This window comes from Lipomyces oligophaga, assembly GCF_038497815.1.
Source record: "Lipomyces oligophaga strain CBS 7107 unplaced genomic scaffold V1516scaffold_7, whole genome shotgun sequence".
Classification (NCBI taxonomy): Eukaryota; Fungi; Ascomycota; class Lipomycetes; order Lipomycetales; family Lipomycetaceae; genus Lipomyces; species [Lipomyces] oligophaga.
Window position 1 is genome coordinate 766,136 of NW_027117791.1, and position 13,066 is coordinate 779,201.

General features: G+C 42.2%; 7 protein-coding genes across 7 annotated transcripts; 3 read left to right on the plus strand and 4 right to left on the minus strand.

Annotated features, from left to right (window-relative positions):
* Positions 1-349: 349 nt before the first annotated feature.
* V1516DRAFT_713669 (uncharacterized protein) lies at positions 350-1,195 on the plus strand. Its single transcript, XM_066924315.1, has 2 exons — positions 350-812; positions 877-1,195. The coding sequence occupies exons 1-2, from the start codon at positions 393-395 to the stop codon at positions 970-972; spliced, it is 516 nt and encodes a 171-aa protein (XP_066775790.1). The 5' UTR covers positions 350-392; the 3' UTR covers positions 973-1,195.
* V1516DRAFT_680227 (methyltransferase-domain-containing protein) lies at positions 992-2,473 on the minus strand. Its single transcript, XM_066923051.1, has one exon. It carries the CDS (start codon positions 2,430-2,432, stop codon positions 1,014-1,016), a length of 1,419 nt encoding a protein of 472 aa, XP_066775791.1. The 5' UTR covers positions 2,433-2,473; the 3' UTR covers positions 992-1,013.
* Positions 2,474-2,987: 514 nt separating this feature from the next.
* Positions 2,988-4,586, minus strand: V1516DRAFT_680229 (uncharacterized protein). The gene has a single exon (XM_066923052.1). It carries the CDS (start codon positions 4,486-4,488, stop codon positions 3,085-3,087), a length of 1,404 nt encoding a protein of 467 aa, XP_066775792.1. The 5' UTR covers positions 4,489-4,586; the 3' UTR covers positions 2,988-3,084.
* Positions 4,587-4,973: 387 nt separating this feature from the next.
* On the plus strand, positions 4,974-6,989 carry V1516DRAFT_530909 (uncharacterized protein). Its single transcript, XM_066919165.1, has one exon. The coding sequence runs from the start codon at positions 5,460-5,462 to the stop codon at positions 6,765-6,767; it is 1,308 nt and encodes a 435-aa protein (XP_066775793.1). The 5' UTR covers positions 4,974-5,459; the 3' UTR covers positions 6,768-6,989.
* V1516DRAFT_680231 (pre-mrna splicing factor) lies at positions 6,769-8,151 on the minus strand. Its single transcript, XM_066923053.1, has 6 exons — positions 8,067-8,151; positions 7,953-8,001; positions 7,848-7,904; positions 7,695-7,794; positions 7,305-7,650; positions 6,769-7,256 (listed from the first exon to the last, which is right to left on the minus strand). The coding sequence occupies exons 1-6, from the start codon at positions 8,095-8,097 to the stop codon at positions 7,213-7,215; spliced, it is 627 nt and encodes a 208-aa protein (XP_066775794.1). The 5' UTR covers positions 8,098-8,151; the 3' UTR covers positions 6,769-7,212.
* Positions 8,152-8,269: 118 nt separating this feature from the next.
* On the plus strand, positions 8,270-9,557 carry V1516DRAFT_680237 (putative rasp f 9 allergen). The gene is made up of 2 exons (XM_066923054.1): positions 8,270-9,073; positions 9,131-9,557. The coding sequence occupies exons 1-2, from the start codon at positions 8,716-8,718 to the stop codon at positions 9,463-9,465; spliced, it is 693 nt and encodes a 230-aa protein (XP_066775795.1). The 5' UTR covers positions 8,270-8,715; the 3' UTR covers positions 9,466-9,557.
* Positions 9,558-9,721: 164 nt separating this feature from the next.
* On the minus strand, positions 9,722-12,825 carry V1516DRAFT_708598 (OPT oligopeptide transporter protein-domain-containing protein; the record flags this gene model as incomplete). Its single annotated transcript, XM_066924198.1, has 2 exons — positions 9,722-12,560; positions 12,636-12,825. 2 exons carry the CDS (start codon positions 12,823-12,825, stop codon positions 10,156-10,158), a joined length of 2,595 nt encoding a protein of 864 aa, XP_066775796.1. The 3' UTR covers positions 9,722-10,155.
* Positions 12,826-13,066: the final 241 nt, after the last annotated feature.

Consider the following 13,066-nt stretch of genomic DNA (forward strand, 5'->3'; position numbering starts at 1 on the left):
TTAAAAGTTTGCAGTCACTGAATAGGTCATTATGATGGTTAATCGTTCTGGCACCTTGTTGGCAGCTCATCTGGTTCCATAATTCAAAAATCTTCATCTCGACGTTGTCGCCTTCCAGATTCCTAGTCTGTCCTTCCCTCTACCACTAGTGAGAATCTGATACTCAAACTCGTCCCACACGATAAGAGACATTTGTAATTACGTAATTTCCATTACATAATAACTACCCTGAGCTGGTTACGTAATCTATTCTGCTCTGGTAGTTGTAGTACAATCCCCTGATCGATATCAATCGTCCCAATTTATATAGATCAGCATACAGGGAATAATCTCAGTAATAATATATCAGTGTTAATATATCAGTGTGCAGTATAAATGTTGAATCCCTGATAATGATGGGAAGATTTTCTAGACCTCGCATTGAATTGCGCAAATTGTTCCGAGCAAATTCTACATCTGCGAAACCAGAAACAGATTTCTCCAACTACCGGGTTCCCGAGCATCTTCGCAAGCTTCCTGGCCGTGTAGTTTTCGAGCCAGCGCCAGATTTGCGTCCACCATGGCTGCAAAAGCTTTCTAGTCAGTTCAATGTGGTAAAGACTTGGTATTACCGAATGACGGCAAAACACCCATTTCTTGCCTACGGGGGTCCTTTTTTGACGTTCATGGTTGTCGCAAGTTATTACCTGTCCGAGTTCACCGAGATCAGGTACCAGACATATGACGGCAAAATCACGACTTACTATGATTCCAATGCGCTAAGTCAGGAGTCGGCTCGGAAGCTGAAGCATGAAACTCCAGAACAATTTTACGTGAGTGTTCTCCTCTGTCTGGCGGTACTACTTTGTTCAAGTGGACAGTATTTAACAAAACTAGGCTCGTCAAGCAAAACTGTTGCAGTCTGAAGCGTCAGAAGACTATGAAATGAAACGAATTGAACGTCGCGAAGACGAGCCACCAGCCAAATGGTAAAAAAACTTTAATAAATAATGTAAATAATATTAATGTACATGTCATCTCTTTTTATACAAACAAGGCTTCAAAATGAGAGTTTCATCTCCATCTTCCTGCTCATCTTCGTCTTCACTATCGATGAATTTCAATTTCTTTCGACCAGCCGTAGCCTCTGCTGCACCTTGCTCAATTGCCTTTTTCTCTTTAATTTCTGACAGCGGTTTATAAAATTCGAACCGAACAAACATCGTGTTACTGTCATCCGTCTCAGTGAGCAGGAAACCGCTCCGTTTTACTGTTGCGATGAATCTCGAGTAGTCGCCCTCGGGAAACCTGCTTTTGATTTCGGCGATCCAGAGCTGGCCCCGTGGTTTGACAATCCGTGCAGCTTCTTTAATAAAATCGACAAAGTTTGTGCCCATGAGCGATAGACAGAACACTACGATGTGCACACTGCTATCTTTCAGTGGCACATTGCGGACGTCGGCAACTGTCACACGTTCGTTTGTTTTCGCGAGATCAAAGCTATGGACAGTAATCTTCACATTTTTGCCTGCTTTCGATCCCGATACTTGCTTTGCAAGTTCCGCATCGCCACAGCCCATGTCGGCGATCACACACGAGCCATCACGGTCCCGTTGGATTCCATATGACACTGCATCAGTAGTGCCAGGCTGGATGTGCTTCCCTGGTCTCAACTTTGCTCTATTCTTGATCTGTGCAATGAACACATCGACAGGATTCGATGGCCAACTTTGTATCTGCTGGCGAAACCCGGAATGGTACTCATCGTACAGCTCCGGCTGCTTACTGATGAGCTGAGCCGCCGTCTGGCTGCTAGTCGTATAAAGTTGCTCGTTGATCCAACGGAATCGAGAACCTGACAATTTTGCTCGCATCTTCGCTTGAAGTGGAGTCAGCTTGGTTTTGGGGGGTATTTGTGAAGGAAGTTTTGCTGCATTTTGTGCTTCTCCATTAGCCATGGCAGATGATGGCAGATTCGACTCGACTTCAGACTTGTTCGGTTTCTTGTCCGGACTTGACTTCATTTCCTGTCCTCTATCTTTTGTTTTATTTTTACTTTTGTCTTTTCCTCTTTGTTTTTTTTCGTTTCTATATTCGTCGGCCTGGACCGTTTGTCTTGATTGCTTCTTTTCCTTCTGCGCACCAGAGTGCTTCCGTTCTGCTTTCGGATCATCCTTCTTAAATTGACTTTCAAATAACTTTTGCAATTCTTGACTACTCAATTTCCGTCGTACTCTATCTTCACGATCTTCTTCGTGTTCGAGTGTATCTCTTTCTATGGCCTCTACTCCATCTTCTGTTTCATGTAGATGGTTATGTCCTTTTCTATCTCGATCTTGCCTTTTTCTCTTCTTTCCTTCTGGCCATGATCTTTTATTTCCACCTCTCTTCTGCAGTTCATGGTCTGCAATGGGAGTCGACACTTTCCATCCTTCAATTTCAAACAACGACATTCTCAGTTTTCTCTGATTTTGAAAGCTCTGCTGTTGTGTATTTCTTCACATTCTTTCTCTACTATTGCTTCACAAATATATTTTTACTCCCAACACTTCACGTGACAACACAATTTTTATAGCAAACTATTTAGTAAATAGCTTTTGAGGAACGTATCGTGCTCGTAAATTTTGATTTCTATATTTCAACTTCTAAGCGCCAGATGTGAACCGAATTAAACACGAACTAACTGTATTGAGCTGGTTTTCAATGTTGGAGATTGTGGGAGCGGTGCAAGGTAGAACTAAATCAATACATTCTAATTCATTCAGATTAGCCCATGACCATATGTTTTAAAAGCAGTAACTTTCAAGATTTCACCGCTTTCGAACGAATTCCATTATATATCTGAATCAGCCAGGTTTTTCTTTTTACAACATTTCAACTCAAGCAAGCATATAGCATACTAAATTATAGGACAACGAAATTAGCAAACATATAGATTATAGGACAGCTTTCGGAATACCAGATATATCCTCGAAGATTAGAACGCTGCAAATCTACGAAAACCTAAATTAATCTTATAATCAATAATAATTAAAAATAATCAATACAATGTCATATATACAACTCCAGCCCAAACCATTAATTATTCCAGAAACCTTCACAAAATTAACTCGAATACTCTCCCAACACTGTCGCCATCCGCTCTCGCTGCCTATGTACCGTCTTCAACGCCTGCAACATCACTTTCACCATGAGTTGTAACTCGGACTTATCATCATTTACTCTTGTTTTCGAATCGCTCTGTCGCTCCGCAATGTCATGAAAATGTCTCAATTCATTCTCGCTTAGTTGTCTGGATCCTGACCTCTGCGATCGTAGACCTGTCGCTACAGCCGGAGCGAGCGCCATGTGTCTGGATCCGCTGCTTCTCACCGGCACTGAGCGCCGGGAGAGCAAGGAGGAAACTTCAGATTGACTAAAGGAGAACGTTTTGAAAAGCATTTTCCGAAAAGAGAGCATCTGTGGGCAATTCTGAAAAGTCAAGCAACGCAGATTTGTCGTTGAGGACAAGATCGGTTGATAGTGAGCCAGCATAGTTAGAAGCCGGGCTGCCTTCCGAAGAAGGCGTGGCCGACTTGTCAAGCAATGAGTCCCAGTTGAGCTCTTGGACAGACTCAGCTGCCTGGCTCGTCTCGATTTCTGTTCCAACGTCAAAAAACATAGAAGAGAGATCGTCAGAAGCGTCGAAATTGTCCTGATCACGGCTCGTGTCAGCTCGATCCAGAGGACCATCGATTGCGGGCGTTCCTTCAAAAGACGCTGCAGGTCTAATGACATCATCGCTGCGGGATGATGCATCATTTTGAAGGCCGCAATCGAACGGGCGTCGGAAGGAGTTACAGAAGCGGAATCAAGACTACTATCCAAAGATTCGAGGGAGATCATGTCCACCGGTGAACAAGCTTCAGAGGATAGTAAAGAACTTGCGATTGAGGGAGATATAATGGAGGCCATTGAAGACATGTCAGAGAATGATAAAAAATCTGCTGACTCTGACTTCACTGTATTATGTGCTTGTTCATGTTCATCCACAGTTATTTCAGGAACCAAGGATTTCGAGGTCGTCGTCGAGGCGGTTGTCGCCACAAAAGGCTCAAACTTGAATCCGTCTAAACTCGACTTCATACTCAACATTTGACTTGAGAGTTGCTCCAATTTGGAGCGAAGCAAAGAGTTTTCAATTTCCATTTGCGAAAGTCGATCACGGTTAAGTTTGTTCTCCGACCGTAGTCCGTCGTTGATAATCTCGAGCTCTTCGAGCTGACGACGCTTCTTTTCCCGCGACGACTGAGCTGCCTGCCGATTTCTCAGAATACGTTCAACACGGCGCTGCTCTTTCTCGATCGCTGTTTTGGCTCGCTTACGAGGAGGGAGAGCACCCGGCGGAAGCGGCAGCTCAAGATTATCGCGTCGTTTTCTGAAGCTTGAAAGATTCGGAGACATCGCAGAAGATTCTGAGATGTTTCCAGGCGAATCTTCCAAGTCCAGTTCCATTTCTAGATCTGTCATTGTTCTGTATGTGAATTTGTGAATATGTGATATTATATAATACTATTATATAATATAAATAAAATACAACAGATCATGTAATATCACAACATTCTGACACTTTGATGGAAATTAATAGAAATTCTAATTCTAACGGACACCGTGGCCATTTTAAACCGTCCTCAGCCAGTCAGCCCCTGCCCTCGTCCATCCCTGGCTGTGCACGTGTTGCTAAACATAGCAGCTAAGGGGCCAGTCAAGATTCTTATGTAAGATTGCGGTAATGAACTGATTGCGTACCACACTACGTTAAGTATTTATCTAATTTCATACCATTTTATGATGTAGTATATGGTATAATCCAGGCTATCGTATAATGACACTAAATTAAGTTGTATAATTTGAAAAGATTTTACACCCCATTTGGCGTCAGATTGTTGGGCTTATCGGAGACTGCATCAGCTCTCTCACAGCAAGCATTGACAGGACCAACATCATCGACAACAAACAAACATGATAATGACTTCGAGTCATCGCTCTTGCTACGTTGCTTTAGATAGTTGGGTTGCCAAGTTAAGAGGCAGTATAAATGAACAGGTTAACCACTGATACAGGCTGATATCAAGTACGGCTGCTGACATCGAATATGAGCAATCTATCTCAATTAACTATTGCTAACTCTGAAATCGGAACTTAGTAAATAACGCGATATCACTCATCCCATAAATTCACTCTCGTGATCAAATGATGATCGACAGTGCAAAAATAAATCCCCAACAAATATGTTTGAAAGTTGATTGATCCATTTCATGCCAGTTCGTCGTTTCTTGCATCATATTTTTATATAATATCTTACATAATGTACTTTGAAGGATCGATTATGTAAGATATTATTAAATACTTTCGGCTGGTTGGAACCATTGCTGGCTCAAAAATATTATTTGGTAAGTCGATAGTATTTCACAGCAATTTAGCGACCTCTTGAGGGAACTATGAATTTCCGAGCTCGAGCGCTAGTCCAGGCCTCGCGAATATATGGTCGATCAATTCACCCCATTTCTGGTCCATGTTTATCCTCCAAGGCGATTACAGCAACTAGAACGTCCATATTAGCCAGTCCATGCCGAATTCCATTAATATATAATAGTTCAGCTGCCGTTTCCCTTCAAGCGAGTTTTATCACAGTAAACAGGCAACGATGGTTTTCGACATCAGAAGCTGCATCGAATGTGCCTAAACCGAATTCAGATCTTGCTCTAGGGCCTGATATTTCGCATTCTGAAGCTCTGAGTTCGTTCGATGTCACGACTTTTTTCACTTTTCTCTCGGACTCTGTGGACTCGCTATTCGATGCTTTCCAGTGGATTCTCTCACATACTGAAATAATTGGTAAGGCGTCGTTCGAAGTTTTAGCCGCCGTTCATGACGTGACTGGACTACGATGGGGATTTGTGATTCCGTTGACTTGTATTTTGATTCGTCTGGCCATCTCATTGCCAGTCGCCATTTCTGCAGCGAAATATACGCGCAACATGTCTCGACTTGGCTCTCTAACGAAAGCGTTATTATTCACTCTGATGAAGCGTGTCGGCGATGGAAAGCTCAAGCTTGTACCCAGCAAATCGGTCCCTGCAAGCTCGCCCGAGGTCCCCCAGGAAACACTTGTATCAGCCTTTACCAAAATGTTTTATTCCAAAGCAGGCCAAGATTTGAAAATCTCAAACTGGACTTTATATCGAGCACCATTAATCAATGCCTCTGTAATATTTTTTAGTTTTAGAGGCATAGCTCAGTACACTACGATGAATCCAACGGAACTTGAGACACGGTTTCCTGGGGAAACATATGCTAGCCAGGGATTTCTTTGGTTCCCAAATCTTGACAGTGCGGATCCGTTTATGATTTTACCAGTTCTTTTTACAATTGCGACTTTCTATTTCGCCGAGCTCATGACCAGGCGTGCAAAAAATTTGGCCTCGCTGGAAATACATTATTCAGAAACACAGCTATTCGCTAGTCTTACCAGGTTCATTGGGCTATTTATTACCACGCTTACATTTTTCTACCCAGTTTCATATACGCTCTACCTGTTGACTTCAACTTCCTATTCGATTATCCAAACATGGTTCATCGATCATTTCTACAGCCCTGTGCCAACTCCGAAAGTCTCGGAGTTGTTGACGAAACCGACAAATTCCAACCTAATTCGTCGCTCGTATGATCACGATCAGTTGTCAGCTATCCTTAAAGCAGATAGGCCGATTACTGAACTAGTTTCTGATTTGAAAGAGCAGAATTAGCCTAATTCGTGAAATCTAATTTGAAATTGTACATATATCATTCTTACATACATTGAACTCTACAATACTCTACAATAAAGTCGGTGGTCGTTAACTTGCTTCATTATCGTCGTCGTTGTCTTCGTCATCATCATCGTCGTCGTCGTCGTCGTCGTCATATTAGTCGTAACATTGCAAACTTTGCTGTCGCGAAAATCGAAATCGAATGGAAATCGTTATCAAATCGTAATCGAATTCGTACGACTTTGGGATTCTTTCGACTCTTGACTGCTTGACTGAATTATCGACTGCGGACACTGGACTGCGAATTGATCCCGATAACGTACTATAAAAGTGATAAGCCATTCAACAAACAAACAAAAATCAAAACAGAGCAGAGCAACGATAGTAACGGAAATATGTAATTTTTTAAAGAATATAATCAGAATCAGAGACAAACTCATCTCTAATCTTCAGTCACGTCGGTTTCATGTACTTCATACGATTTTGCTAGATGATGTTAATTGATGTGTAATGATCGTCCGACTAGTTACTTACTCGGTTCCTCTGATTTGCCGCTGTCAGCAGGATATGGGCTACGGTCCCGGTCTCGGTCTCTATCTTCATCAGTGCGTCTGGGCGGAGAAGTTTCCCGAGGAGAAGTTTCCCGAGCAGAGTCGCCGTGACGATCTCTATGGCGTTCACTATGCCGGTCGTCATCCCCAATCGGCGATCGCCGGGATTCGCGGTCTCGATCATCTCGATCGCGAGGACTTGCCGATCGCCTATCTCTAGGATCCGGAGACCGAGAAATGTCACGTCCACCTCTACGACGAGGCGAATATGAAGAATGACGGCCACGGTCTTCATATCGCCATGAAGCAGACGGAGTGTTTCGAGCCCACTAGGAAGTCAGTAACAGTTTTTAATGAACTTAATATAACATACCTCAACATTCAATATGTCACCCGATCGGATCCGTCGGTTATGCATGTCGTAATATGCGTCTTCCGAGTCACGTCGATCTTCGTATTCGACAAAAGCAAATCTAGCTAAAATGAGTCGTCTATTTCTCATCCGGCCGTGTATAAAATTACTTACGGGCGCGAAGAAGGGTTTCGAGGAGCAGGAATGTCGCATCGCACTAGACGTCCGAACCTAATGAAATTAGGAAAATATTACGTCTAGTTACTTGTAATCGCATACCTTTCAAACTCATGAGCTAACTCACGAGCCCGAGTTCCACGACTGAAACCTGCACAGTCTTAGTTGACTCTCCACATCCGCCGATAACATTGTCCAATACTTCTAAATACGCACCTGTAACATAAAGAGTAGTTCGGGACGACATTTTTGGCTATTGTTTTATTTACTCAGTTCTGGCAAACAGTTCTGAGGTGAGAAGAGAGTCAAAGTATTAAGTAGAAGTCTCAGGAAAACCTCGAAGTCCTAAAGTCATGTGATAATACCCTTGAAAAGAAGAGGTGGTCCTGAGTGTTGGTAGTCTCTACAAAATTGGCTATGAATTACTCAAGCCGGTTTTGCTAATTGATAATCAAGCTCAAAGATAATTACATGACAGTGATAGCGACAAAGTGACAGGGTTGTAAACGTGCATACTCTATAATCTACAGTGCAGAAACCAGAATAGACTGCCCTGTGGTGGGGATGTTGTCCTCGTGGCAGATCAACCGAATATCTAAATACCCTACCAACCACAACTGATTTCGAACTTTTCCACGAGCATGAGATTCTCCGTGAATAATGAGATGAAATTTTTTTCATCCATTTCTCTTGAGATTAGGCATTCTACCCTGTTGACTTGCAGTATATATTAACATTAGTATTTCATCCTGCTCTAATTTTGATCTGTTTCTCCGTATTATCATTTCATGTTTTTCCTGCATTCCTTGTATAACATTTGTTCTCATTAACTTATAACAGTTTATCGTTATTACCCATTGTCGTCATGTTGTTCAAATCTGTTGTTACTTGTGCCACCATAGTGGGTCTTCTTGTTGATTGGGTATCTGCTCAGAATCTAAATGGTAATGTCTCGATGGACTTCCGTCAAGGTGCTTCCTCGCGTCTCAAGCCCATTTATATGGGTGAAAAAATCACGTACGATCCCGTAATGGGCATGAGAATCCGTATCGACGGACCAAAACAGGCACCCACACTTCAGTCTGATTTCTATCTGAACTACGGTCGTGTCGAGGTTGTCGCGCAGGCAGCTCCTGGCAAAGGAATTATTTCCGCTTATGACTTGCTCAGTGATGTCAAAGATGAGATCGATGTCGAATGGGTTGGTGCGGATAATAATCGAGGTATGTCTAGTTTCCAGTGTTATATGTTTGGAAGTGTTAAGACTAATTCTTAAATAGTTCAGAGCAATTATTTCTATCGAGGTGACACGACGACCTGGGGTCGAGGTGCTTTTCATGATGTGAATCGAGCTACTAGTTCGTTTCACAGATACACGATCGACTGGAATCGTGACCGCCTTCTCTGGCTGATTGATGGTCAGGTCGTTCGAACCCTGACTCCTGGCGCTCCAGAGGGATATCCAGATACACCGTCAGTTCTTAAAGTTGGCTCCTGGATTTCGGGCGACCCTGATAACTCCGAGGGCACAATCGGCTGGGGAGGCGGCCTGGCTGATTTCAGCCAGGCGCCATTCGACTTCTATGTTCAAAGCATCTACGTTGAAGCTTATTAATTCCTTGGGAAATCATATAGAAAATTTTTGGGTACTATTTAGGTTTTAGATTATTTACGTGATAATAAATTATATTAATTTTGTCAAATTAAGTCATTGTAATGTGTGTCGAAATTTTGATCGACTTAGAATTACTTATTTGGGAAATTCACTATAATTCAGTGCAGACCTTGTTACTTTCTCTCGGCTTTACTTAGTTGAGTTACTCCAAATAAGTTCAAACCAGTGTCCGGTTATTTTTTAGATTATTTTTGATATGCTATCAAAATTGATTGACAAATAGAGAAAAAAAATAATCCTAATAGAAAATGATTGGAAATTGAGCTCAGCGCATTCATTGTCGTAGATCAATTATTGGAAAATCCGTTGTACTCAGTCAAACATAACATGACTATAAAGAAATGAGAGCTCCTAAACAGCTAAATTTTTATATTTGAGCGTCGTTTCGATGTTCCATTTTTTAGAATATTCTGAGACAGCACTACTGTGGAAGAGATAGTGCCAATACAATCTTAGCTGATTTTACCAGACTTGTAGATGGCTCTGTCTTGAAGTCTGAATTTGATTTACTTAGTGCATAGTGATCCTGAGTTCTTTAAAGTAAATTAACCTGCATTATCTATATTCAGAATATCTCTAACATTAAGTTACATACTACTGATCGTATGACAGAGTTCAATTTTCAAGAAATTAAGAAAATGTTCCTCTTCGAATCCCGAAATATTCACCTTCATTTAATGTCAACCGCGCCGCCGTCGTGCCATCCACCCCAGCTTTATAAACAGTATTACCCCACCAGTTCACCGTCGTACGCGTGTAATTGATGGCGCCAAAAATTAGAATTGCTGAAAACGCTGTGCCCGCAGTAAGCGCAGACGTCAGTACATAGTTGTACTTTGTCCACCATGCCAGGTAACGCCGCTTCATTAGATACATGAAAAAGTACGAGATAATCATTCCTGGTGTATAATACGAAAGATTATATGTCTGACCCCAGCTAGCAACCCCTGACATGATTACCACCGGATGAATGTAACGACATTTATCTGGAAAGTACCGTCGCAGGAAGTAAAATAAAATTGCCACAAGTGCGCCGACAAGAAAGCAGTAAGACAATCCTGGATATAGAGTGTTGAAAATCCGGTCCGGCCCTATAGTGCCAAACAACGTCACTGACGTAAACATTCCATTCTCCACTGGACATGTATACCGATCGACTTGTCCAGTGGTGCAAAGATCAGGGATCACATCAAGTACGGTGTAGATTCCGCCAATTGTCACAAAGACATGTAAAAATGTCGCTACCATTTGTCCTCTGAAAACAGCCCGAGGAGGCAGTTTTGCGTAATGGCCCAGCTTGAGATCGGACACAAACGTCTCAGCCTGCGTATCTGTATTCCAACCATAGAATCGACACATTAATACTCCCATTCCGGACCCAGGTGCAAGATAGCCACCGACAAGAGCCATAAAATCATTCATTACAAGTTGATAGCCGGATACAGCGTAGACAATCGCCGATGGGACCAATAGGGCCATGGAAATCGCAAACACAACAAATATAATCCATACACCTATACCTAACGGATAGAGCTGAAATGCTATGATACCCATAACCAAGGAAATCAACAAAATGCAATAGTACCACCAATCGGGCACCTCTGGATACGCCGTCATCATCCTAGTAATCGGATCGTCGAAATCATTATAGCCCGACGAGTTGCGATATCGGATACTACGATACATGCCGTAAAACGTGCTCTTCAAAAGTCGCCAATCTGTGAGTCCAACAAACACAAACGAGAGTGTATATTGAGCAAACGCCGCCCCTTGACGAACCAAGTTTCCCGCGGACAGATATGGCGGAGAATAGTTCTTATAAGCATCGATGTCCAGCTTATTGTTCTGAGAAACTCGCGAAACATTGTACTTCGAAGCCTCATTGTCAAATGTATTCGCGGAATTGATTGGCAGATATGCGGTTGATTTGTAATTGGTGTAATACAATGCCAAAATCAGTAAAGCTCCTCCTACTGCACCTAAGTAGTAATTGAGAGTAGCATAGAACGGTGTCACCAATGGCTGCTGGTTATTAATCACTGCCCAGTCAAAAGTCGAAATAGGATTAAATCCGAGACCAAGAATCGAGCCAGTAATAAAAGCCAAATTTTTGTTCTGCGGAGCAATCCAAGTCATCCAATTGAAAGTCGACAAAGCCTGGAACAAAAAGTCTGGAAGAAAATAGTATACGAACGATCCAATCATGAAAATCAGTAAAAATTTGTATCGAGTCATTGTCCAACCATGAATTGCCGTTTTCTCTTCTGGAAGTAAAAGTGTCTTGTTCAACGCCAAAGTAGGTAGCATAGTTGGCCACACAGCCTTCGGAGAATAAACTACCCAGCGACGAAGAATACCGGCCATTCCAAACCCGAAATACTCAGTAGAAATGTTGAGTAGAATCATAAATCCAAATCCTACCCATGTCTGATCGTAGAACACGGGAAGTCCAAAGAGAAACACGTAGTTGATCAAGTTTGAAAAACGGCCACCAGTATTTGTCATGATGGTTGCAAACATCTGCTCCTTGTATGTCCAAGGACCAGGATTAAGCGAATGTCGGGTACCTCGTATAGTAATACCCAAATCAGGGAGAATTTTGGCCGCCGCCATACCACAAGGATAAACAAGAAGCTGTAGAACTGTTGACTTCAAAGTCAAAGCCGGTTGACGGGCTTGGAACATCTCAGCAACCATAGAACCTACTCCAGACCAAAACAACCCAATAATATAGGCCCGAATTGTCTCGACATACTCGGAAGGATCATCAACTGGATTAGTAACAGCGCGAACTTCAGGATATGGAGAATGAAATTTCATCAAGACTGCTTCAAGACAAAGTTCAATTTCATATTCTTCTAATGTTAGTCCTGACTGCTCAGGTCCCTTTACAAGCATGTGCAGCTTCTCCATTGTCGGAATCGGAAAGTTGAAGTCATCTTCATGATACTCTTCAGCCTTTTTGACGATATCTAAAGCCTCGTCAATGGTCAGCAAAGGATAACGATCCAGAATAAAGTCTAGCTGGATCTCATCTTCAAGGATATCTTGAAGATCTGAGGAATTATGAATAAAATCTATAATTCTCTGTCTTTCTTCATCGCTCAGACGCCTTTCGGGAACATAAGAAGACGAAAACACATTGACGGTATTGTCAGAGGCGTTTCCGCTCAATTCAACTTCAATAATATCAGCCGAGTTCTTGTCTTGCAATGAGGTCAAGTTTTCAAAAGTTCCTTCAATCGAATCTTCCTCGATTTCAGTCACAAGAGACTGCTTCTTTTCTTCAAAATCAGTCATTTTGGATTTAGACAGAGTTACACACTGACCAAAGCTAACGATTTGATACTGATCTAGTGAAGTAGATGGCAACTGTGAAAATCTAAGCGGAACTGACAGGTGTAAACGGGGACTTTATATATCCTTGTCATTCCCCAACTAGAGCAAGAACTGGATCAGAAACAAGACACGAAGACGGCTATCAAAGAGCGTCTGAGACAAGCGCTATAGGTATATACGACTTTTCTAGCGAGAAAACAAA